This window comes from Aotus nancymaae, unplaced genomic scaffold (genome assembly GCF_030222135.1).
Source record: "Aotus nancymaae isolate 86718 unplaced genomic scaffold, 86718_ANA_hifiasm-v0.15.2.pri h1tg000064l_1, whole genome shotgun sequence".
NCBI classification, from domain to species: Eukaryota; Metazoa; Chordata; class Mammalia; order Primates; family Aotidae; genus Aotus; species Aotus nancymaae.
Window position 1 is genome coordinate 25,289,130 of NW_026988479.1, and position 26,772 is coordinate 25,315,901.

Genomic DNA, 26,772 nt, shown 5'->3' on the forward strand with positions numbered 1-26,772 from the left:
ATTAGGGGACAGCAGAAAGGGTCATTCATGGTCCTGCACTTGTGACCCCAAAGGGCAGGGGCTGCGGGAAAGAAGTGGGGACTGAAGCTGGAGGGTAGGCCTCGGGCAGGGCTGACTCAGCAGGCACAGAAGAGGCCTCCATACAGCTCGTGCAAGCCTGGAGTGGCAGGGAAGCCCTGGCTCCATGCCACCCTGGAAAGGCCCCGCCCACACAGCTGGGACAAGCACTCAGCAGAGCTGGAGTACCCTGAGGAGTGGGTGAGCTATGGACAGCTCATCTCCCAGGGTGTGTCAGGCCTGGGCCACTGCCTTAGCAGGTGACTTCTTCAGAGCCTCCCTCCCGAGCAGATGAAATTCACTGGAATCCAGAGGCCTCTGCTTGTCCTGGGTCCTGCCCACCACAGCCAGGCATGAACATCATGGAGGCAGGGAAGGATTCTAGTTGGGGGAGGTGATAAGGGGTAAAAAGAACAGGGCCAGGAGGAAGAGGCCTAGCGCATGAATGGTCACCTCCACCCAGCAGCCTGAGGCCAGACCCTCACTCCTGGACTCAGCCACCTCTGCGGTGGGGATGTAGCTCTGTAACCAATACCTGAACCCCCACACATACCGCACCCACCCCACCCATCCTGCTCATCCACAAGCTGATGAGTCCTAACAGGCCTCCTTTGCCAGTGACAAAAATAACTATTTTCAAAATTCACAGCAGGGCTTTCGCCTACACACACTGCGCCGACTGGAACCTGAAGGGAGATATGCAGAACGCAGTGTGCGGATGGAGGCACACTAGGCGGCAGGCGGGCTTTCCAACCACCGTGGCCTCCTCCCCACCACTCAGCCTGCCCCCCACCCCAACACACACACACACACACACACACACACACGAACACACATACAGAGACACACACATGCACAAACACATGCGCACACACACACACACACATGCGCACACACACATGCACACTAGCCCAGAATGGTCAAATGCTCTTAGCTCATCCACTGAACAGAGTGGAATGTTGAGGCCCAGAGAGGGTCAGAGATTTGCCTGAGGTCACACAGTGGATCTACGGCAGGACTCCCATCCCTTCTACCTCCTAGCCAGGCTGTCCACCTCCCCTCCTGTTCACTCGGCCAACTGTGAGCTTGCACCTGCCCCCGGGACACACCTGCGCACACCCACACGTGCTCACAGTCAACACGTGCTCACAGTCAGATAGCACTGCATCCCTTGCTTCCACGTCATGACACTTTAATCAAGTTCACAAGCTCCTCCACAACCTCGCTTTGGCCAGTCTTCCCCAGCCTCGTGAGGGAGGCAGAGCCAGGGCTAGCATCCCCACTTGCAGGTGGGGAAATCAAGGCCTAAAGGGGAAGAACTGTGCCCAAGGTCAGAGGAGAACCCAGGTGTCCTGTGTACTGGTTCGGGGGCTCTTCACAGCTGTTTCCACCACCCTCGGTGCTGCAGTGGTTAATGGCCCAGTCAATTTCTCTGGGTACTGGAGGGGCAGGAAGAAGAGCTTTGCACCACAGCCCCCGACACCAGCCTGACCTGAAGACTGACCTAGGCCATGTGAAGACCCAGGTTCAACGCCCCCACCCCGATCCCTGAACCTCCACCCTCAGCACTCAGGGGGTCCCTGTAGAAAGCAGCCAGATTACCATGCTTCCTTCTGCTGGGGGCCAGGCCTCGAGATACCCCCATGTGGCCCCTCACCCAAACACCACCATAAAGATCCCGCATTAAGGGAGAAGGCTTAAATGAGTTGCCAAGTGGCAAGGCTGGCCAGGAACTCCACCATGGCCCCAGGCTCCAGGGCCACACCGCAGAGTCACAAAGTCATTACAGCTCATTTTACAGATGAGGAAACCAAGGCCAAAAGCTCATGCGGGTCACCTGAGGTCACAGAGCAAGTCAGTGAGGAGGCAGGACTGAGACACAGATATCCCAGTCTGGTTTATTCCCACTCACCCCCAACTAGTTTCCCCACCCAGTTCAACCAAGGGACTCTACACTCTCCAATTCCCCGTAGATGGAGATGTGACAGGCTTCTCCCTGAGAAAGAGCAGGGCCAAGCCGGAGTGGGGAAGAACATCCAGAGGATGGTTTCCTCCCTCCCCACCATCAGATCCGCTGGGACATCAGCCTGGTGTTGAGTTTACGGAAAAAGGATCGAAGCTTGCAAATCTTGCACTTTTTCTTGCGACGACCCCGGGAGAAGCTTCGAGCCCTCTCTTCCTCTTCCTTATTTTCCTCCTCTTCCTCATCACTGGCCCAGGGCCCCCAAGCACCCCCATTAAAGTCAGGATGAGCCCGGGGGTTCTCAGCCGGGTAGCGCACCGGGATGGCCGTGCGGTTATATTCGGCCAGGCGAGCCAGCAAGGTGCGGACCACATCAGGCCGCTGGCCAGCCAAGTCCTCCCGTTCATAAGGGTCAGCGCTGATATTGAAGAGCCACACAGCCTGGCGGACACTGGCCATTCGTTCCAGGTTCCACCAGCTACCCGGGAAGGTGGCCAGTGTCTGTGGTGGAATCCAATCGCCATAGCCAGGGTCTCCCGTCAGCAGCTTCCACTCACCCACTCGGATGGCAGCCTGCACAGCCGTGTTCCAGATGCCAAAGCCCCCCTCCAGGGAGCCATGCTGAGCGTGGTTGTAGAGTGGGTCAATGTTGTGTAAGATCTCCGTGCGTGGCGAGGCCCGGCCCTCGCTGATGGCCGGCCACACGTCGTAGCCATCTAGCCCGTCGGCTGCTGAGGTGGTACCACCTGCCAGACCCACCAGGGTTGGGTACCAGTCAGTGATGTGCATCAGTGCCCGGCTTGTCCGTCGCTTTCGCTTGAGCAGGGGGCTATGGACAAAGCCTAGGCCCCGCACACCACCTTCCCAATAAGTGCCCTTGCGTCCTCGGAGCGGCCAGTTGCTGCCCCCTGAGAAAGTCTGGCCACCATTGTCACTGGAGAAGATGATGACACTGTTGTTGTAGAAACCATAGCGCTTGAGAGCCCAGGTGATGTTGCGCACAGCCTCATCCATGCAGGTCACCATGGCCGCGTACTTCCGTCGGGCCACGTTGCCCATGGTGCGGTAGCGGTACAGGTACTCACGAGGCGACTGCAGGGGTGTGTGCACTGCCTGGAAGGCCACATAGAGGAAGAGGGGCCGCTGTGGGCTGTGGTTGGCCAGGATATGGCTGGCACGCTGGGCATAAAGCATAGTGGAGTACTGGCCGCTGAGCCCCCAGGCCACATTCTCGCCCTCGTGCAGGTCGAAGCCGCACACGCCTGGGCCATCACAGTTGTCATAGGTGTAATAGTCCACGTTGCCTGTGAGCGAGCCCAGGAAGGTGTCGAAGCCCCGACGGGTGGGCAGACACTCCTTCCGGTAGAAGCCCAGGTGCCACTTGCCCACCATGTGGGTGGAATAACCTGCCTCCTGCAGCTTCTGGGGCAGTGTCACCTGGTCCAGGGGCAGGCAGTTGGGCTGTCGTGGGCGGATGATGGAATGCTGGAGTCCTGTGTGGATCTGGTACCTGGTGGGGAGGAGGGGAAGGCACAGAAGGCACAGGTGAGCTACAGACCACTGCTCTGGCCACCCAGTCCCCAAAACCACTGTGAGGTGGGCTCTGGTCCCAGCGCTACCAGCAAAAATAATTACAGCAACCACCAGGTATTATCTAATGTGCTAAGCACCTCAAATGCATTATCTCATCCAATCCTCAAAATCACTGGAAGTCGATCACATTGTCATTTTACAGCTGAGGAGACTGAAGCTCAGAATGGTTAAACCACTCACCTAGGATCACACAGCTAGGAAGTTGGGGAGTTAAAATTTGAACCCAGGTTAATAATGACAATAATAACAGCTAATACCGGGCACTCAATGTGAGCTTGGCATTACACTAAGCCTCTTACATGAATTATCTTACCAAATCCTCACCACAAATTAGAAGGTACATATTATTGTTTCCATTTTCCAAATAAGGGAACCGAGGCTTGGTAAATTAAATTACTTGCCTGGTGATTCACACAGCTAGTAGTTGGAGTGGGATTTATAACCCAGGCAGTCTGGTTCCAGAATCCCTAAGCTCTAAGCTGTTAACTTGCTCTGGGGCCTAGAGCAAGCCCTGCTCTCCCAGGCAAATTCTAACTCACTCTTCAAAACTCAGCCCAAATGTTATCCGGGCTATAAAGTCTTTCATAACTCTCCTAAAGAATTAGTCACTTTTGCTTCTGGGTTGCTCTAGCACTTAGTACACACCATCATTTTCTTACTCGGCCGTGGGATTATACTCATTTGCACATGCTTCTGGGCCCAGTGACATGTAATGGGACTGTCCTTTATTCAACCTTCTATTCCTAGCACCCAAGTGATGTTCAAAGAGCACTCGATTATTTATGAAATGAAGAAATGAATGACACTCAAGAGGGTTTTAGAGCCAGAAGGGACCCAATTCATCCCCTAGTTTACTCATCTCATCTTAAAAAGGACCTAAGGTCTTTTTAAGGGATGGGGAGGGGCCTTGCCCAAGGTCACTCAGTGGTCAGGAACAGAGCCAGGACTTGAACATAAATACAAGTAGAGTCCAAGCAGGGACTCCTTTTCAGCAAACTGGGTTGCCATGTCTCTTCCCATATGGGGGCCTCAGTTTGCTCCTGTGTAGGACTTGGTTGAAATGGGAAATCTCTAAGACTCGTCTAGTTTCCCAGTTTTTCAAGACCAGCTCCCATGTGCCTGCCTGTGAGCTCATATGACCCTTGCTCACACTGAGGCAGGAATGAATGGTTAGGTGAATCCTGAATTCCTCACTTATTCATTCACATCCCAGCTTCCTCCTTCTGTGGTCAAGGCTCCCATGTGATCTGCTTATGGTATCTTGCCTTTACTCAAGTCTTGAAAGTCCTAGAGTAAATAAGAAGCCTGGAACTTCACAAGTATGTTAGAATCCCACACCTTTTTTTCACCCCCAGGCATCCAAATTAAGCCAAGCCCTGAATACTTGACATCTTCAACCAGAGCACAGGAGTGAGTTTCTCTGTTTTGGTTTCCTTATCTTAAAGCTGATACTGTTGTTAGCTATAATTAGCTACTATGGCAGCTTTTAACACTATGTGCCATACGGACACATTATCTAATTTAAATCTCATTTTAAAAACCTGCAGGGAAGTTTATTACCATCACCCTTCTACATATGATGAAACTGAGTCAAAAGTGCAGCAATGACCCAAGTTCAGACAGCTGACAAGCAGTGGAGCTAAGCTTTGAACCCGGGTTTACTCAACTCATACTCAAAATCTTTTGGTGATAACCGCCTCTCCAGGCCCCAGTCAAGCTAATAAGTGATTGGAACTGATATGAGAAGCACCCTAGGGCCTTGAGTCACAACTGGGCCTGTCTTCATAGAGGTGGGGTGCCGTGGAGCACTGGTTTGTAAAGTGGATGGGCCAGCTAAGAGTCACCAAAGCCCATCTGCAAGTGAGTCACATGAGAAACTTTGCCTCTCTCCAGCATCACAAAACACAACTGGATGTGTTAACAAACACTGATGAGCACTATAAGCATCAATGAGATGGAGCCAACTGCAGCGGGTGGAGGGCAGGCACTGGCCAGCCACACAGATCAGGGGACTGGAGCACTGCCCTGTTGCTGTCTGTTCATTCCGCTGCTTAAACCAAAAGTCACCTCTTAGGACAGAAACGTTGAGTTGTGTACAACTCTTGGGAATGCAGATTCCTCCCTCTTCTGCAGGTCAACATGGGTCTTTACCACTACACAACCACCCTGCACCACCACCCCAACCCATACACACCCTTCCATCTTTCTTCTGTTCTCCTTCTGGTTCCTGGATCTAAACGCCAGGTGCCAGATCAAAGGAAGAAAGGGCACCATTTGATTCCCAGCTCCAGCATCCCTGCCAAACACCTGGCCTCTCAATCCCATCTCCCACAGACCCTGAAGTTGACCACAGGCCCCAAGCTGGGTCCCCCCTGAGTCCTTGCCTCAATTGCTCCCATCCAAGAAATAGTGAGACTAAGAAACAGAGAGACTAAGGCTTCTGGTTCCTGAGATCACACTAGTGGCTCTTGGGTGGAACTTGGGAGAAAGCATGCCTTGGACCCCATCCAAGGAGAATTAGCTTCAGCTCTGCCAGAGGATTTTCTCCTAAGTGGCCAGAGTTTGCCTTCCATACCCCCACCTCCTGTTTCCCTGCTCTTTTCATCCTGTAATCCTGCCAACTCACCTGTGGACATTTCCTTACCGAAAAAGCAGCATGTCTACTTGGGGCTCCCAGCCAACCCGGGAGGATTTTGCAGATGAAAAAACAGAGGCTCAGAGAAATGAAGTAACCAGCCTAAGACTACACAGGTCATGGCATCGTATGTGTCTTTCTCTTCCACCTATCAATTCCTTGGTCTTCTCCCAATGTATTCATCAAACAGTATGGGGACTTGAATCCCTCAGGTGACATAGAGACTGCCATATATTGACAGCCAAGCAGGTCACACACAACTCATTCCACCTTTGCCACTTCTTTTCAAAATGAAAACTGTTCTTTGCTCCATTTTATGTTCAAGAAAACTGGGGCTTAGAGAAATTAAATGACTTGCTCAGGGTCCATAAATAGAAGCAGCAATAAATGTCGGAGGCTGCCATGTTCCTCTAACAAAGGGATGACCAGATGTCTCTACATTGTGTAGAATGTGAGTGTTCTGGAACATGAAAGCAAGAAGAGACCTCAAAGATGATGAAGCCCATTCAGTGTAAGGGAAGGGAAATTGAGGCCCAGAGCGGGCAAGGGACTAACTAATGATTACACAGCCAATAGGAGATTTCCCAGATCCCAGCATGGGGTGGTACTGGCAGGAGAAATCTACAAAATGGGTTGATCTGGGGCCTAGGTACCCAGCCCCAAGGCCTTAAGCTACGCCTACCTGCCAGTGAGGAGCTGGCTCCGCGAAGGTGTGCAGATGGGCTGGATGTAGTAATTCTCCAACTTGACCCCCTTGGCCGCCAGCCTGTCCAGCGTAGGGGTCTCGATATCTGAACCATGGTAGCCCACGTCGTGGTAGCCTTGGTCGTCCGTGAGGATGAAGATGATGTGCGGAGGCCGGGGCGGAGCGGCCGTGGGTTGCTCGCCGGCCTCCCCGGGCCCATCGGCCACGAGGCTCGGCTTGGCCCAGTCCCAGGACAGGTAGCCGAAGCTGAGCAGGCTGACCAGGGAGAAGCCGGTGAGGGCGTGCATCGCCAAGCCGGCCCGCGCGTCCCAGCGCGCAGGGCACCTGGGGCCTCACCACCTCGTGCGCCCAGGGCGCACCACCGGCCCGCCGGCCTGGATGCTGCGAGGAAGTTCAGCGCCCCCGGGGGCGGCCCAGTGTCTGGTCCGGGACGGTCCGCCGGACGGTGGGGCCAGATCTGCGCGGCCGCAGCGGGGCGCTCTGGGGAGGTCAGGCCCTCGCCGAGCTGCCTCCCGCTGCCTGAGCGCCGGCCCTGCGCCGCCTTCGCTCCCTCTTCCCCAGCTCAGCCGGGCCAGCCTGAGACGCGGCGTGGCGGCTTCCAAAAAGTGCTCTGTACCATTTTCTGACTCCCCTCTTCCTTCTTGCTCTGGATTTCTCCCGCCTCCTAATTTCTCTCGCCTCTGCTTTCCCGGCCTCTCGCCCCACCCGGAGTCCTCAGAACAGTCCAGCTCCCTGCAGGGAGGTGGGCAGGACCCCAGAAGAGAAGGGGAGGGAGGCACGAGTTGGGCGGGTCGAGAGGACAACGCGGGAGAGAATTCGAAAAAGTTGTAACATCTGCCGGGGCTGATCCCCAGGTGGAGGGGCGGGACGCGGAGCAGCGGCTCCACCCCCGGGCGGGAAGCCCAGGCCCTCCCGGCCTGCTGGCTCCAGCGCCCGCCCCTGACCGAGATGGAGAAAGGAGGGAGTGGGGCTGCTTGGAATTCGATGGAACAGCTCCGGAATGGCTGGGTCAGACATTCCTCGATCATGGAGTCTTAGCCTCTCTGAATGCCAGCCCTGGAAGGAAAGCCCATCATTTTCTAATCCATCCGGGTCATTCTACAGATGGAGAAACTGAGGCCCTGAGATGAGCCGCAACGCGTCTAAGTCACAGAGCAAGTCAGTGGCTATTTCTCTAAGGCGCATCGTGGCTGTTGGAGAGGCAGCTCCCTTCGGTAAGCCAGTGGAGAAAGCGATGGAGAATGGCAAGCCTTGGACAAGCACGCGGGGCTAGTCGAGAAGCTTGGCTGTAGCCTTACCAGCTCCCCTCTCCTCAACCCCTCCCTCCTCCTCCTTCTGCAATTCCCAAGTAGAATCTTAGAATGCCAACGCTGGAATCCAGAGGGCAGGGGCTGTTTTATCCATCTTGTATCCACAGGGTGCAGCACACAGTATAAGCTCAATCAGTATCTGTTGCATGAATGAATGGACGAATGAGCCCCAGTGGTCACCTAGGCCAACGCCTACCCAAGGAAACCTCCACACCAGAGAAGGCAAGCTTGGAGGACTCTGGAACCCGAGGAGCATCAGAAATGAGTAGAGCAGGAGATAGCTGTCTTTCCCTCAGGAGACACAGGGGCTACAGCAAGTTAAAAATCACAGCCTGGTTTCCAGCTGACCATAGTCAGGCAGGAATACTGACCTGTGATTCCAGGTCCGTAATCTTCTGATTTTTCAAGAAGAATACCCTCTTTATTAGAGAAATATTCCAATTGTGAAATGTTAGTGACTAACTGAAAGCAAAATTTAAGCACTTTATAGGCCAAATCAAACCTCTCCCAGGAATATATCAGACCATCGGTACTGGTTTGCAAGCTCTGCTCTGCATCATTGTTTTGCAAAATTTTACTAGGCTACATTTTTAAATGGAAAAACTGGGCTAAACAAAACCAGTTAGACTTCTTTACTGCTAGGACTTCAACTGTTTAACATGCATACTGCTGCTCTGCAGGAGGGGCTGGGTAAGCCGTACATCCCAGTGTTATGTGACCATGGACCCTCTTTTCTCCCCCACCCCCCAGCTTCTTGAAGGGCCAGTGTTTGGGGACTTTGGGAAGCAAAGACTGCCCAGGTGCATCTTCTCTCCTAGCATCTTTCCCCTGCCAAGATTCTGTCATGGTCCCTTCCCTCTTACTTAAAACCACTGCGTGTGGGGAAAGAAACCAGACCTCCAAAATAGCAGCCCGTGTGAATCTGCATTTCGAAATGAGGGCTGCGTGGGGCCAGCCGCTCCCGTTTGCTCAAAGCCCCATATTTAGGGTGACCAGATTTATCAGAAGGGAAAACTGAGCTTGTTGTTCTGGCAGAAGACATGTTGAGGACAGACAGGAAAAATACAGCCTCCTAAAGGGAAGGCCGATAAAATGGTGCTTCCAAAGGCTTCCATGAGGCTGTCCTGGGGGTCGAAGTGGGACAAGTCACTGGAGGTCAGGTGGACTAGGGTTTTGCATTCTTTCCATTGCCTCAGGGCAAGAGGAACTGGGCAGGGATGCCTTCCTTCTACTCCATGCACAAAGAGAAACAGCAAAGGGTTGGGGTGGGGATTCCCCCTGGACCAAAAAAAAGGCCAAGGAGGCAAGATCACAGGAGGCAGATCTCTGTCATTGAGACAAGCAGTACTTCGAAGTTCAAGACAGTGGGCTCTGATATCAGACTGCCTGAGTTCAAATCCTGCCACTCATTTGGGGTCTGGTCTTGCACAAGTTATTTCACCTCCCTCAGCCTCAATTTCTTCATCTGTAAAATGGGATAATAGTACATATGAGATATAGTACAGTGTTCATTAAAGTGTCCAGCTCATAGTAAGCACTTGGTGAATGTGAATGCTTGTGATGATTCCTCTCTGTGCTTTTGAGAAGAAGGACTAATTCCTATGAGTGAAAGTTACAGGAAGACAGATTTCAGACCAATTTACAGGATTGCTTTTGTAGGAAATCTGGCCACTGCTTAATAAACGAATGGCAGCGATGGGTGAATCACCATGTGGAAAGGAGTGGGTAGACCTCGGGTCCAACTCTTGTTCCCCAATACTCACTTTTTTGTTGAGAGTCTCCATAATCACCAAAACCCACAGAGGCCTCAGAGAGCACCATCCTCCCTCTAATGTTCTAGGGAAATAAACCCTGACTCTCAGCAATTCCAATGATGCCATTACACAGGTAGGCCGGGCTGGAACATTTAAACCAGACATTTCCAAAGGCTCAAGGATGACAAGGGGGAAATAAACACAACGCGTAATGTTAATCATGGGCATAGCTTTCAAGATCGGCTCACTTAACTTCCATTTGTGTTCTCTACAAGACAAGGTGCTTACCTGCCTTCTTCCCTGGGATAATGTCCATCAGCCCTACTCTCACCCACACAGATTCTCAAAACTTCAAGATGTCTCGAGTTCAGGCCTAAGAAGTAAGACAGAGAATCAGACGTTCCCTTTCCAGCCAGTTAAACTAGCCTTTTCAGTTTCTCTTTCAGAATTCAGTGTTTCCAAGACAATTGACACCAGGAATGTCCACCCCACACAGGAAAGATCTGTCCCCCCATTCACATAGATGTGCTCTCGTCACTTAACTCCAAAAGGACATCCACATTAGAACGCTACAGAAAGCCTAATATCTGCATACAAAATGCAGATCAGATGTGGCCGGGGTGTACTTTTGTTACTTCCTGTCACAGATTTCCATTGATGAAATCAGACTTCAGAAAGTAAATTTCACCCATAGGACTTAGTCCTTCCTCTCAAAAGCACAGAGAACAATCATCATAACCATTCACATGTATAGAAGCAGAGCTTCCCATTACTGGATCCATGCAAGAAGGAGGTTAAAGTGCCCGTCTATCCAGGAGGTAATAGAAGAGATTCCTGAACTAAGAAAAGGGGGAGCAAATCTAAAGGACTTTGAAAGCTCTTTCCCATTTGAAAATGTTATGATTTTAATTATTTGTTCCCAGACAACTTTGTAGGGAACTGAGATATAAATGTGAAAAACTGGGTGGGTTGGTTTTGTGGCTTTGTCTCTCATTGGCATTCGTGTGTATGTGAGTGTGTGTGTGCGTGTGTGCACACACGTGCATGTTAGTGGCTAGGTATATATGTATGTTTGGCCATCTTTGAACTAAAATTATCTACGTACCAATATTATTTCCTTCTGATTTATTGCCCTTGGGAAAAACCTTATGCACAAATTATGCATGCTGTCGCCCTCTCTCTAGGGGTCAATTTGTCTAGGCTGGATCAAATAAAGACCAAAAGAAAACATAGAAGGCCTCTGAACAGTCAAAATATCACAGAGTTCAATCACTGAACTCAGAGGAGAACTCCTCAGGCCTTCCCCAGTGTAAACCTCCTGACTCTTACTTCATTCGCAGTTCTCACAAGGCCAATCATTTCCTTTCCAAGTCCAAGAATATTAGAAGCAGCTCAGATGGAGTATGTAAGAAAGTGACTTGAGACACTTGCCTATTTTACAGCAAAATATGTTCATATGTTTCACAGTGAAACATTAAGGAGAAACAAAAACAAAAAAAAACATAAAAATCAAACTGATGGGCCGGGCGTGGTGGTTCATGACTGTAATCCTAGCACTTTGCGAGGCCAAGGTGGGTGGATCTCCTGAGGTCGGGAGTTCGAGACCAGCTTGATCAACATGGAGAAACCCCATCTCTACTAAAAACATAAAATAAGCCAGGCATGGTGGCGCATGCCCGTAATCGCAGCTACTTGGGAGGCTGAGGCAGGAGAATCACTTGAACCTGGGAGGCGGAGATTGCAGTGAGCCAAGATCCCACCATTGCACTCCAGCCTGGGCAACAAGAGCGAAACTCTGTCTCAAAAAAAAAAAAAAAATCAAACTGATGAATTCCAAAAGCCTGGGAGTTTGGGGTTTTTTGGTGCAGGAGCCAAGAGCTATATTCACCTGAACAGACCCAGCAACATGGCCAAATCACCGTCCAGCACAGAAGTGAATGATAGGTCATCCTCCAGTTTAGATCCAGTTGAGGATCCTCTTTTTAAGAAAGCCAGAAAGGCATTATCTGTTTTTCAAGGTCTCCATCCAAAATGGTTAATATGAACAGTTCATAGAGTAAGGTCTGCTTCAGTTGCAGAACATCCTCTCTGCAGACACAGGCTCAGTGAGAAAGCAGCATCTCCAACGGGTTCCATGGTGATGCTGGAGGTCATTCTCAGCTGCCCAACAAGAGTGCCCTCTCTCCGCAGAGGCAAGCCCCTCTCATTCACCTTCTGCCTCCTCTGTGCCACCCACAGAGGCCAACATGGTGTTACCCACACTTCTACCCCCACGAGCTTCTGTAGCTGGCAAAGACGTGTGGCAGTCAGTGTGGGAGCAGAGAATCCCATTCTGGTGCCCTCTCTGACAGGCCATATCCCTCTAATGACTAGTTCTTTCTATTTGGAAGAGAAAACTCTACATGTTCCCTTGTTCACCTACTTTAGTGACCACTGGTTCTTACTGTAACTCCCACACTCTCCGCTAGAGCATCATTCTTTATAATTAATTACTGATTTTTATTTTTTTGAGACAGAGTCTTGTTCTTGTTGCCCAGACTGGAGTGCAACGGCATGATCTTGGCTCACTGCAACCTCCGCTTCCCAGATTCAAGCGATTCTCCTGCCTCGGCCTCCTGAGTAGCTGGAATTACAGGTGCCTGCCACCATGCCCGGCTAATTTTTGTATTTTTAGTAAAGATGGGGTTTCACCAAGTTGGCTGTGCTGGTCTCGAACTCCTGACCTCATGATCCGCCCACCTTGGCCTCCCAAAGTGCTGGGATCACAGGCATGAACCACCATGCCCGGCCAATTAATTACTGATTAATGGAAAGGCCAGAGGTGTTTAAGGAAGCCATGCTGGCTGTGTTGTGGAGAATGGATTGCGGGGCCCCTGGTATGGGTCCATGCAGGAAGTCCACACAGAGACACACCTGCCCGATGGGTTGCTTTCCACAGTAGGCAGGCTGAGTGGGTATCTGAGGAGATATCTAACATCTTGCTGGATATTACTTGGGCAAAATGGTTCTGGGAAGAAAGGGGTTTTCCTCCTAGTTACTAGGGCACCCCTTTTAGCCTTTCTGTGGCAGACATACATCCCCCTCTGACCCTTGCTTCCAGACCTGTGGGTGGTCTCACTGAGTGTCCCTTGTCTTAGTGATCAGGATCCCCATATCAGGTCTTTGAGCCAGTGGCAAGAGCCTGGGTACCCATGGCCTTCTTGTCTTTAACCCTTTAGAGGACCCAGCCCTGGCATTTCAATGGCTCCTTTCTCTGGCGCTCAATGAAGCATTCTTCAGAGAAGATTATTGAAAGCAGAGCTCTGGGTACACAATGGGCACTCTGTGCTCACAGCCGCTGCCCAATCTGTTTGCCCAGCCTGACTGCGGCCTCACCTCTCCTCACACCCCCACCCTCCACCCACCCGACCCCGGTCCCACCCCGAGGCCAGCTCAAAGGGAGGTCGTATGAAAGGACTTGTTCTCCATGTTCTCAGAAGTTCCCGCCCTGGCCTCTTCCAGCCTTGAGAGGAATTAGCCTAATGGGACCCAGGCCTGCCTCCAGCCCATCCATCCAGGGCTCTGCCCACTTTGATGTCCAGAGGCTTCTGTCATCACTGGTCAGCTGCAGTCTCTCTCTTATACAAACACCCACCCACACACATACACACAAACACACACACACTTTCAAAGAAAGAGGTGAAGTCCCGGAGAATCAAACAGAGTGGCAGTGCTCAGATGCAGAAAAACGGAGGGGCTCTCGAAAGTGAGGATGGCGGGCTGCCCCCCGACGAAAGCACATTCTGGTTAAATGTGAGGCTCCTCGAACCAGATTCCCTGTATTCCAGCCCAGCTCTGCCATTTGCTAGCTGTGTGACTTAGCTACCTGAATTAACCTCTCTGTGCCCAGTTTTCTTTTTCTTTTTCTCTTTCTTTCTTTCTTTCTCTTTCTTTCTTTCTTTCTTCTTTCTTTCCTTCTTTTTTTTTGAGACGGAGTTTCACTCCGTCTCAAAAGGCTAGAGTGCAATGGTGCCATCTCAGCTCACTGCAACCTCCACCTCCCAGGTTCAAGTGATTCTTGTGCCTCAGCCTCCCGAGTAGCTGGGACTACAGGCGTGTGCCACCACACCCGGCTAATTTTAGTATTATTAGTAGAGACGGGGTTTCTCCATGTTGGCCAGGCTGGTCTCAAACTGCTGATCTCAAGTGATCCACCACCCTTGGCCTCCCAAAGTGCTGGGATTACAGGCGTGAGCCACTGCACCCTGCCCAGTTTCCTTATTTGTAAAATGGGAAGAAGAAGAAGGAGAAGGAGAAGGAGGAGAAGAAGAGGAGGAGGAAGAAGAGGAGGAAGAGGGAGGAAGAGGAGGAGGAATACATAATCTCATGAGATTGTTGTGAAGATTACAACATACAAGGCTTCTGAAGCTCTTAGCACAGTGCCTGGTAAACAATTAGCTCTCTGAAAATGGTAGCTATTATTGCTTTTGTTACTAAGCATTATTGTTGTTATACTTAGATTCTATTTCTGCAAGTGTATTGCCTCAGGGCAAAAATCTACATTCCCCTGATCAAGTTATTCTTCTCCAAAATGTTCCATAGCCACTAGCTGCCTGCAGTAAAAAGCTCAAGCGCTTAGCCAGGCATTGGGCACTAGAACTTTGCCTTCCTTCTTCATGATAATGTCACTGGATATATGGAAGGTAAATGGGTCCCATCACTACTATTACTGCTGTCATTGTCATCATCTATTATACTTGGAGAAACTGGATTTTGGCACAAATGATAAGAGACTCTGCCTGAAAAAAAAAAAAAACCACCTGATTTGATACCAAATTGAAATTTGAAAGTGATAATAATAGTATAATAGCTTACATTTATTGAAAATTGCCATGCACAACTCTTTATATCCATTATCTCACTAAATCCTCACATAGTCCTAGAAGGCAGGTAAGATTATTATCATTATTTGCATCTTGCCGGTGGAGAAACTGAGAAACACACGAAGGGTAAGTAATTTGCCCAAAGTCACACAGCTAGAAAGTGTCAAAGCTGGCCAGGTGCGGTGACTCATGCCTATAATCCCAGCACTTTGGGAGGCCAAGGCGGGCAGATCACAAGGTCAAGAGATTGAGACCATACTGGCCAACATGATGAAACTCTATCTCTACTAAAAATGCAAAAATTAGCTGGGCTTGGTGGTACGCGCCTGTCATCCCAACTACTTGGGAGGCTGAGGCAGGAGAATTGCTTGACCCCAGAAGGCGGAGTTTAGAATAAGCCGAGATCATGACATTGCACTCCAGCCTGGTGACAGAGCAAGACTCCATCTCAGGAACAAAAAAAAAAGGTGTCAAAGCCATGATTTGAATCTAGGTGTCAAACCTATTGCCTGCTACATTAAAGTCCCTACCATATGTGCTCCTGTCACCAAGCCTGTGAATGAGGTCCCCTCTGTACTTGAGTGGTTAGATGCCAACACTCCCAATGCAGTGGAATGCCCTGGCAGAGGGCCTCGGAGGTCCGAGTGAGCCTAGAAGTGACATGGATGCATGCTCTGGGAGACGCCCTCCACCCCCTGCCACTCTGGGATTCTGGGTGGAGCTGCCTCCAGCACTGCTCCCCTCCTCCAGGACTGAGTGGGAATGGATCCATCTTGGAAACCTCTCTCAGGCCTGTTCTCTGCCTTTCCATTCCCTCCTTGAGGCTCCCTTGCCTGCTCCAATAGCTTCAAGATGTCCCAAAGCCCCTCGAGGCAGAGGCTTCCTCTGGCTTTCTATCTTCTCAAACCCAGGTGTCACCTGTCAGCTCTACCTCCCTGTGAAATGAGTCAATTTCCCCAGGCAGCAATCTTGCTGGGTTTTTCTTCTAAGGGATGGCATAACCCAGCCCCCACTGCCTCCTGGCCTTGGCTAGACTGCTCGAAGCCAGAGATGCTCACTAATGACAGGGATGAGGCTTGCCTCTGTTCCCATGGCAACTGCTGTGCTCTGCTAAGTCAATCACTTTTGAAGTTCCTGCTGGTGCAAAAGTTATTTTGCATAGAAGTGCTGAACCCTTATCCAAGAACTCTGCTCTGAGTCTTTAGATCCTTCCAGGCCTCTTAAAAGTTGATTTTCTCTTTCCCCTCCTTTGTTGAAGTCCTTTAATCTTAAAGCCCAGCTCAAATCCCATCACTTCCAAGAGACCTTTCCAGACCTCCTCCTCCCTTCCTTCCCCATTCAGAGTCAATCACTTGCTCTCCACAGTCCCCTGAGGCATGTTTATGCTTCTATTAGATCACAACCTGCCTGTTTCACAGTTATTTATGTGTCTCTTTCTGAGCCCCTGGTGAGTGATCAGCCCACAGTCGGTGCTAAACAAACATTTGTATGAATTTATTTGAATTTCCTTTCAGGGTTTTAAAAAATTACTATTATTAATAGTACATGCCATTACTAATAATCCCTTATACTTGTAAAATTATTTACAGTTTATATATAGCTTCATGCTTGAGGGCACTACTGTAAACCCCAGCTCCACCCTTCCTAGCTATGTGACCAGTATACAAGCCTTGTAGCCTCTCAACCTGCTTCTCATCAGTAATGTGGATTGTTGTAAAGCTAAGACTAAATGTGTAAAGGGTTTACTTAGCACAGGGCCAGATGTCCAGTGATGCCTCAAAAAATGTTAATTGTTTTCATAACTCATGATTTTGTTTGGACCTCACAAAAGCTCTAGGATGTAAAAATGGACTGGAATTTTGTTAGTGTCATCTTTGTTATCAAAGACAAATGAAGAGACTGAGACTTAGAAAAGGGAAGAGTTGCCTAAATGTTCAGACTTTAGGCAAATACCATGGTGGGCACCTGTTGTCCGCCTTGCAGCTGCTCCCATTTCTTGGAAACAGAACCTAGATTTTCCTTGATGGGTTTCCACTGATGGGTTGACTCCAGGAGCAGGCTTGGACAATTAGAGCATCAAATGTCCCTGGCCAAAGGGATTAGTTCAGGAATGCGCAAGTGACCTAAGACGGTGAGTGAGACTCAGTTCTGAGAATTTTGTTTGGATTTTTGAGAAGAAGATTGTCCATTGTGTTAACCTTGCACATTGTCGCTTTGCTGTTAGACTTAGAGCAAGAAGATTGGAAGCCTGGACCAGCCTGGAGCTCACTGCAACCAAGAGGAAAGCAAAATGAGAGGTAAAGGGAGACAGATCCCTGATAACACCATTTGAGTGTATGGATCCTTTCCAGTCCTACCTGAAGGTAGAACTACTCCCCTGGACTTCAGTTATGGGAACAATACATTCCTTTTTTCTTACACCAATTTGTGTTGACATCTGTCACTTGCTGCTAGATGAGTACCACTTACTGTAAGGATGCTGTCTTCACTTTGGGAGGCCGAGGCGGGTGGATCACGAGGTCAAGAGATCGAGACCATCCCGGTCAACATGGTGAAACCCCGTCTCTACTAAAAATACAAAAAATTAGCTGGGCACGGTGGCGCGTGCCTGTAATCCCAGCTACTCAGGAGGCTGAGGGAGGAGAATTGCTTGAACCCAGGAGGCAGAGGTTGTGGTGAGCTGAGATCGCGCCATTGCACTCCAGCCTGGGTAACAAGAGCGAAACTCCGTCTTAAAAAAAAAAAAAAAAAAAAAAGAATGCTATCTTATCCACACAGAAATCAAGGATCTGTTTATTCAATTCATTCACTCAACAAGCACTTACTGAGCAACTATTATGGGCCTTTCACTCACTGGGACTAAGACTTCAGATATGGACAAGACAAACCACCAGGTCCTTTTGGAGTTGATGGTCCATTGTCGTTCCCTTAGACTTAAGACCCCGAGGCTCAGAGAGGAGAATGCCCCAAAATATGAGTCTTTCACATGATTAAGAGTGCCTCAGTCCTGCGTAAAGCTGGGCTGGAGCTGAGGCAGGCAGCGGGGATTGGTTGGTCACTGGCTGGAAGGGCTGGTTTAGGGATTTGTGAGTTTCTGCTCAGCAGGAAGCTTCCAGACCAAGGCTGGAGGTTGGACCTGGAGGCTGAGGCCCTAGTCTCCTGGATCCAGGACTCCAGGCAGGGGATCATTTCCTGCAAGCAGCATGACTCCGAGGTCTCATTTGAAGGTGTCAATTCCCATGCTCCTGGCTTTATGGGTAGACTCGCTTTGGTTTGGAATTCGGATTGCGAAGGGGCCTTTCAGCATCAAGATTACCCTGGAGGGAGGCTTCTTCTCATAGGAGTTTTCAATATGCTTATCAAACGGAAAAGCCCCAAGTTAGAGCCTAATCTGAACCTAGTTTTTTTCCCTTTATCCTGTGACCCACCCTTAGGAGAACCTAGTCTCTTGGGCAAACCCAGGCCCCTCATGGAGGTTGTGATATCTAGAAATTGCATGTGCACTCAGCTGGCTGAGTTTGTCTCTGCCTCCTCAGTTCCTGGTACAGACCCTGGCTTATAGTAGATGACTAAGTCTGTATCGCATGAATGTTTGCAGGATTTTTTTTTTTTTTTTTTTGAGATGGAGTGTCACTCTGTCGCCCAGACTGGAGTGCAATTGCGCGATCTCGGCTTATTGCAACCTCTGCCTCCCGGGTTCAGGCGATTCTCCTGCCTCGGCCTTGCAAGTAGCTGGGATTACAGGCATGCACCACCACACCTGGCTAATGTTTTATATCTTCAGTGAAGACAGGGTTTCACTATGTTGACCAGGCTGGTCTCAAACTCCTGACTTAAAGTGATCCACCCACCTCAGCCTCCCAAAGTGATGGGATTACAGGCGTGAACCTCCATGCCCAGCCTGTTCACAGGACTTTTTAAGATGAGGAGAAGCACCCATTCTGAGACAGACTGACCATGAAACTAGTACAGCTTAAGCTTCCAGACCCCTCCCTGGCACAGGGACCTCTCTAAGCCCCGAGGGGGCCCCAACGATGTGTTCACATGATCATGTATCTGTGAAAGTTGAGCCCGTCATCTGAACTGCAATCAATTGTGATCAATGACTCTTCCCTCTGACCTCCTCACTGTCATTTTTCCTCAGGACAGATGGCTTTAGAAGGGCCGTGGCATTTTGGGGGTCTGGCTCACGGGAAGTTGAACTGGATATACATGTACAGTTAAGTCAGCTGTCTTGGTATAGAAATGTCTTCCAGGCCTCTTGCTGTCCGCTGAGCTGACTCACCTGACATATAATGACACAAAGGTGCAGGCCCCAAGCTTGGATGGCAGAGTGAAGGCATCTTCCAGTCCCTGGCAATAGAAGTATATGTGTCAAAGAAGAGGCACAATTTTGAAATCTAAGGAGCCAGGAGCTAGGCTGTGGAAAATTTTTCCAACTCTCAGACCTGTAAAATTCTGAGCAAAAGACTCAGTGCTCAAAGATGCTTAAACAAAATGAAAATTATTTCCTATCAGGAATATTCTACAATAGGGTGCATACCATTGTAAATACACACACCAAAAACTTTTTTTTTTTTTTAACTAGCTCTTCTTTTTTTTTTTGACCAAGGTCTCACTGTCTCTCAGGCTGGAGTGCAATGGCATGATCTCAGCTCACTGCAACCTCCGCCTCCCAGGTTCATGTGATTCTCCTGCCTCAGCCTTCCAAGTAGCTAGGACTACAGGCACCCACCATCACACCCGGCTAATTTTTGCATATTTAGTAGAGACAGGGTTTTGCCATATTGGCCAGGCTGTTCTTGAACTCCTGACCTCAATTGATCCACCTGCCTCAGCCTCCCAAAGTGCTGGGATTACAGGCGTGAGCTAGCACATCCGGAATTCTTTTGCTTTCGTTTTCTTTTTTTGATGGATATCATGTTGTGGGTTGAATTATGTCCCCACCCCTCCAAAAAAAAAAAAAAAAAAAAAAAACCAGAAAAACAGGATATGTTTTTCCACCTCAGAATGTGGACCTTATCTGGGTCTTTGCAGAGATAATCAAGTTAAAATGAAGTCATTAGTGTAGGCCGTTAATCCAATATGACTGATGTCCTCATAAAAAGGGGAAATTTGGACACAGGCATACATACAAAAGAAAAACACCACGTGATGATGAAGGAGAGATAGGGTGACACATCTCCAAGCCAGGGAGCCCAGAGATTCCCAACGAACCACCGGGGGCTGGGGAGAGGCCTGCCTGGAACAGATCCCTTCACGGCCTTAGAAGGAGTCAACCCTGCCAACACCTTGATCTCCAACTTTTAGCCTCCTGGACTGATAAATTAAATCTCTTGCTAAGTTTGTGGTGTTTCGTTATGGCGGCCCTAGCAAGCCAATAGCACGTGAAGGAGAATTTATCAGAAAACCCGTGTCTGTGGGCCACCAACCAGCAGCAGCATTGCGCTCAGTGACTACATCTCATGTTTTATGCATTGCAACCATCAAACACTAAGAAGAAAAACTCAATTAACCATGCAAGAGGGAAGAGTGGATTGTCTTTTTATCCTATGTTTAGAAAATGATTACAAGACCATTTTCCTATCAAGACTGTGGTGACACCTGTGGCCGATGCTCATCCTCCAAACACTGCACTGCTCCTGCGTCTGGGCCTTCTTCTGTCGACTGCAGCTAGGACTTCCCTGGTGCCTGAGTGTGCTGTCCAGATCCTATTTAGAGAAACACTGGCTGGGTTCTGCTCCCATGGCCCAGATCTCAGATTTGAGATTCTAGAGAATTAAGGGATCAGAGTGGCCTGGACTCTGTCTCCAAAACTGCCCTTCTTCATCACTTTCCATTCCTTTCTCCCAGCCAGAAAATGAAATTGGAGTTATTTCCTCTCAGAACCTGAAAAAATGTTACCTTCATGTTTGGCCACAGACAGACGAGCTGTCTCGATTACCCTGGGAAAGGCCATCTAAATATTGGCGATACTGCTGGGTTTTTCTTTCCACATTTTCCTCCTCCTCCTCCTCCTCCTCCTCCTCCTCCTCCTCCCCACTCTTGCCAGGCCTCCAGACTCCCTTCCGTTTTCCTTGTTCTACAGTGTCCTCAGGGGACCCCGGCCCGCTTCTCCTCCTCCAACCCACCTCAGACCTGCCTTTGCCACCAGCCTCTTGGGCTTGCTCTCTTATTCAGGTGACCTGCCAGGGGTCAAGTTTTCCTTAGGGTTTGTCTGGAGCTCTCAGCTCAGGACCTGGGGAAGAGCAGAGGGAACCAAAAAGTGATTCAGTTGCAGGGTCCAGGTTGGCATTTGGTGGCTGACATTATAGATGGTTCTACCTAGAGCACCCTGAAATACAAGATTCTGAACCCAGCACTGAGCGGGCATCAGGGTGAACTCTTTGGGTGGCAGAAGCCCAACTTGCCAGCTTAGACAAAAGGAGGGATTTCCTGACTCATGTAACCACAAAGAAGGAGACAGGATGGAGTCAAGTTTCAGAGGTGACTTGAACTATCTCCATCTTTCACCTTTACATTTATTTGGGCAGCATTGTCATCTTTCCAGACAAGTGGCCCTCTTCATGACCAGAAAGGGACTAAGAGCCACTCTCTAGGTCCAAGTTGAAATGTATCAGAGAATTTAGACACGGTTGGAGGAAAGTAAAATGGTACAGCCACTGTGGAAAATAGTTTGGCGATTCTTCACAAAGTTAGACACAGAATTGCCATATGGCCCAGCAATTCCACGCCTAGGTATATACTTGAAAAAGTTGAAAACAGGGACTCAAATATATGTTCCTAATGGCATTATTTACAATAGCCAAAAGGTAGAGACAGCCCAAATGTCCTATCAATGGATGAATGCATAAATTGTAGTAAATACACAGAGTAGAATATTATTCAGCCATATAAAGAAATTAAGTTATATATACCACAACCTGGATACTACAACCAGGATGAACTCAGAAATGAAGTCCTGATATATACCACAGCCCAGACCAACTTCAGAAACGAAGTCCTGATACACACCACAGCCCAGACCAACTTCAGAAACGAAGTCCTGATACACACCACAGCCCGGATGAACTTCAGAAACAAAGTCCTGATATATACCACAGCCCAGACCAACTTCAGAAACGAAGTCCTGATACACACCACAGCCCAGACCAACTTCAGAAACAAAGTCCTGATACACACCACAGCCCGGACGAACTTCAGAAACATGGCACTAAGTGAAACAAGCCACATGCAAAACTTCATCTATTGTGCAATTCCATTTGTGTGAAATATCTGGAATAGGTCAATTCATAGAGACAGAACGTGGATTGGTGGTTGCCAGGGTCTAGGGGAAAGGGGGAATGGAGAGGGTTTCCTTTTGAAATGATGATCAATCAACAGGGTCTAGGGTGGCACTCACAAAAGAAAGGGCAGCTCCCACTGGAGTCAGGAGGCTGCAGTTGGGGTTAGTACATTCTTGCAGGGTGGAAGACAGAGTATTCTCTTGGAAAAGAGTTCTTATTTGTTAAACTATAGTTTAAATAAGATATGACACAATCAAACGTGATTTATTACTCTATAGTTTAATAAATAAGATGTGACACGACCAAACATTGGAGATAGGAGAAAATTTAGAACTGCTCCATCAATATGGTGGCCACTAGTTAGATTTAAATTAATTCAATCCCTAAATAGCAATAGCCACCTTTCAAGAGCTAGTGGTACCAAACTGGGCAGCAAAGAGGTAGACATGTTCTATCATTACAGAAAGTTCTACTGGAGAACATTAATTTAGAGACTGCAGAGTATGACTTTTTTTTTTTTTTTTGAATTGGAGTCTCTGTCACTCAGACTGGGGTGCATTGGCGCAATCTCGGCTCACTGCAAACTCCACCTCCTGGGTTCAAGCGATTCTTCTGCCTCAGCCTCCCAAGTAGCTGGGATTACAGGCACCCGACACCACACCCAGCTAATTTTTGTATTTTTAGTGGAGACAGGGTTTTGCCATGTTGGCCGGGCTGCTCTTGAACTCCAGGCTCAGTCTCCCAAAGTGCTAAGATTACTGGAGTGAGCCACACCGTGCCCAGCCGACTTCTTCATTTTATAGATAAGAAAAATGAGGCCTAGAGAGGTGAAGTGACTTATATAAGCACACACAACAATTTAGGGCCGCAGCCATAACCAACACTCAGGGCTTAGTTTAGGAAAAGTGGAGATGATGTTTTTAATTGGGAAGAGGCTCTACTGTCTCTTATTTATAAAAGCAACATGCTTGTTCCATGCCATTTAGAAACGCTCAAAACATATTAAGAAAAATGAACACCGAGACATAATTTCCATGACTCAGAGACTGCCATAGTCAACATTTATATGTATCCTTCTAGGCCATTTTTTCCCTATGCATTTCCATTCATAGACATATACATAGATTAAAATGCATTTTATTCTGTCTCCTGCTTTTTTCTCGCTTAATATATTTTGGACATTTTTTATGTCATCAAATAAAGATTTATGTCATCATTTTAATATCTGTGAGAGGTTAATTTTGAACCGGAGATTCTGTAAGACTTTTTTGAGGAAGTGGCATTTGAACAGGCCCTTGAAGAATCGGGAGACTGAGATGGTGGCCAGGGCGTTCTCAGCAGAGGACAGAGTGTGACAAAGTCAAGTTGGTGACGGGACACTCTGTCCGTGAGAAGCTGGCTTTTGACAGATGCAGGAATCAGGGCTCAAAGAGGCAAGGTAATGTTTACCAAGTTCATACATGAGTCCTCGTAAAGGGAAGAGCTTGAACCCAGGACTTCTGACTCTCCAGTCTGGGCTTTGGCCTCCAGAAAGTCCAATCTCGATTCTTCACACTGGCATTCGCAGCTTTGCAACACCTGGTTCTCATCCACTCGATTACCTTAATCACAGATTGCATCCCATCATACAGCATCCTCTGCATCTGCTCCATTCACAGGCAGGGAGGTCAAGGCCCACTGAGGGGAAGGCAATCTGAATCATTCAGCAAGATGATAACAATCGTTGGCATGGAGAGAGGCCTCATTGTATGTCAGGCCATGAACTGGGACCTGATCCGCATCCTACAACGAGACCCTCTCCTTTCCTCCCGAGGGGCTGTGCCTGTGTGACCCCTGCCTGAGTCACCATCTGCCTGCCTCACTGCTATGAGTCAGCAACATTCTTTGCAGCTGAGAGCAGCGCAGCTCAGCCTCAGGGCCCTTCCCATGTACCTTGGTGAGCCTGGCACATCCTCCAGCTAGGCTAGGAGTAAAAGAGTCAGTGTATGAGTGGCCTCCAGTCATGGCCTGAGAGCTGACCTGTTGGGGTCTGCCGGGATTCAGATGATTCAGAGCTGCCTCCATGCTGTCCAGAAGCTGGACACTGACCTTGAGTGCTCTCTGTGAAGTAGCACTGGGAGAAAGTTCCAGCAACTGTCTGGCCGGGAAGGGATGGTGGGAGGAGTGAGAAGTTTCCCTGATAACACCCTTACTCCTTTGAGGACAAGTCACCCTCCATCTCTGGGTGACTGGGAGTATTAAGAGCATGGGTTTTGGCACAAGACAAACCTAAGTTGGGGTTGGAATCCTAACACTGCCTCTTACAGCGTGACCTTGGGAAGTTGCTTAGCCTCTCTGGGCCTCTGAAAAAGGGAAACTGGGAAAACCAGTGCCTGCTAGTGCAAATAAATGAGATAATGTATGTAATGCACTTAGCACAGTGTGGGACACTGGTAAAGCTCTTGGCAATTGGTAGCTATTATTTAGATAATATTATAGTAGACATTATCCAGAGTCTCTTCTCACATTCTGCTTTCATTCATTCACTCACTCATTCATTCATTTGATGAGTATTTATGTATTGAGTACTTATAGGGGTGAGGGGCAGGGCTCAGGGACAGGCCCCTGAAGTGAGGCTTTCTGGTGACTGATGGTCACTCGATTGCTGATTGTATTATTCCTTTTTCATACTGCTATAAAGAACTGCCTGAGACTGGGTAATTTATAAAGGAAAGATTTACAGGCATGGTGGCTCATGCCTGTAATCCCAGCATTTCAGGAGGCCAAGGCAGGCGGATCATGATGTCAAGAGATGGAGACTATCCTGACCAACATGGTGAAACCCTGTCTCTACCAAAAATACAAAAATTAGCTGAGCGTGGTGGCACGTGCCTGTAGTCCCAGCTACTTGGGAGGCTGAGGCAGGAGAATCGCAGGAACCCAGGACGGGGAGGTGGCAATGAGCCGAGATCGTGCCACTATACTCCAGCCCGGCAACAGAGCAAAACTCCATCTCAAAAAAAAAAAATTGTTTTCAAAGGAAAGAGGTTTAATTGACTCACACAGTTCAGCATGGCTGGGGAAGGCCTCAGGAAACCTACAATCATGATGGAAGATGAAGAGGAAGCAAAGCACCTTCATCACAAGGCAGCAGGTAGAAGTGCTGAGCAAAGAGGGAAGAGCCCCTTATAAAACCATCAGATCTCATGAGAACTCACTATCACGACCCACCCACCATGATCCAGTTACCTCCACCTTGTCTCTCCCTTGACACGTGGGGGTTATGGGGATTACAATTCAAGAGGAGACTTGGGTGGGGACAGAACGCCTAACCATATGTTCATGGTTAACCCCTTCGTTGAGCAAAGAAAATGCAGATATCAACAGACATGATCCCTACCATTGTGGAACTTATATTCTAGTGGGGGGAAATGAGACAATAAACAGACAAATGGACAATAAACACGAAAACAACAGATATGGTGGAGAGTGATGGGAAGAGGCCACTTTAGATGGAGAGGCCAGGGGCAACCTCTCTGAGAAGGTGACATTTCCTGAGCCAGGAGAGCTGAGCCATGAGGGGAGCCTGGGCTTGTGAAGAGTCAGGAGGAGTGTCTCAGGCAGGGCAAGGTCAAGGCAGGCACCAGTGTCAGGAGAAGGCTTTGCTGTGGAAGACACAGCCAGGAGACAGGGAGACTGCAAGGAGAAGGGAGCGGTGCAGGGTGAGATGAGGGCAGGGAGTGGCAGGGCCTTGTGGGCCATGTTAAAATGTGTGCATTTCGTGCTAAATGCAATTCCATGCCTCTGTAGGCCGGAGTCCAGAGTAAGACTCCTGAATGCCTGAATGAGAACTAAGTTGAGAAGAGCTTAACCATCTTTCTGAGGGCCATCCATGGCCCATCCAGACTGCTGTGAACATCAGCCCTTTCAGCACCAGCAGGGACCTTGGAGTGAGCCCCTCCCCACCACAGAAAGCCACCCTGCACTGTGCTATTTCTGGCAGGGGGCCGGGCCCTCCAGCTGCATTCCAGGAGGAAATCTGCCCAAATGGTTGAACCTGAGGAATGCAGAGCCCACCCCTACCTCAGACACAAGGAGCCCTTTCTCGCCCAGGCCCCTGAGGTGAGGCTTTCTGGGGGCTGAGGGTCACCCAATTTCTGCTGTTTATGGTTAAGGCCTTTGCTGAGCAGAGAAAACACAGCTGTCAGCCAGAGGCTCAGCACAACACCTGCAGAGGAAGGCCTGGGCCTGGCAGGGGAGGGGGCTGCCCAGGCTTGCTGGGGTCCTGTCCCTGCCTGCAAAGTTCAGTCACACTGGTATTCAAGGACCTGCGTCTACCTTGACTATCCCAAGCAGGGAAGACAGCCTGCCACAGATCATCCCCTGAAGCCAGAGAGGGATGGGACCACCCAGCTAGATAATAACAATTGCTAACATCAAGAACGTCTATGGATCGGGCAGTATGGTCAGAGCTTGAGCAATATCTAACAAACCTTTGGTGTGGTTACTCGTGTAACTGCCATTTTAGAGATGGAGAAATTGAAGCTTCAGAGATTCAATGACAAGCCCAAGATCAAACAACTGCTAAGTAGGAGATTCAATATTTGAACCGGACTTCTGACTCTAG

The 26,772-nt window shown here is 49.1% G+C and overlaps 1 protein-coding gene across 1 annotated transcript; it reads right to left on the minus strand.

Moving 5' to 3' along the window:
- Positions 1 to 1,232: 1,232 nt before the first annotated feature.
- On the minus strand, positions 1,233 to 7,772 carry ARSI (arylsulfatase family member I). The gene is made up of 2 exons (XM_012450898.3): positions 6,931 to 7,772; positions 1,233 to 3,530 (listed from the first exon to the last, which is right to left on the minus strand). The coding sequence occupies exons 1-2, from the start codon at positions 7,239 to 7,241 to the stop codon at positions 2,123 to 2,125; spliced, it is 1,719 nt and encodes a 572-aa protein (XP_012306321.2). The 5' UTR covers positions 7,242 to 7,772; the 3' UTR covers positions 1,233 to 2,122.
- Between the last annotated feature and the right edge of the window lie 19,000 nt (positions 7,773 to 26,772).

Coding starts and splice junctions, on each gene's coding strand:
- ARSI (XM_012450898.3), bottom strand. CDS start 7,241: ATGCACGCCCTCACCGGCTTCTCCCTGGTCAGCCTGCTCAGCTTCGGC. Junction 3,531..6,930: donor AGCCAGCTCCTCACTGGCAG/GTAGGCGTAGCT, acceptor CCTCCCCACCAG/GTACCAGATCCACACAGGAC.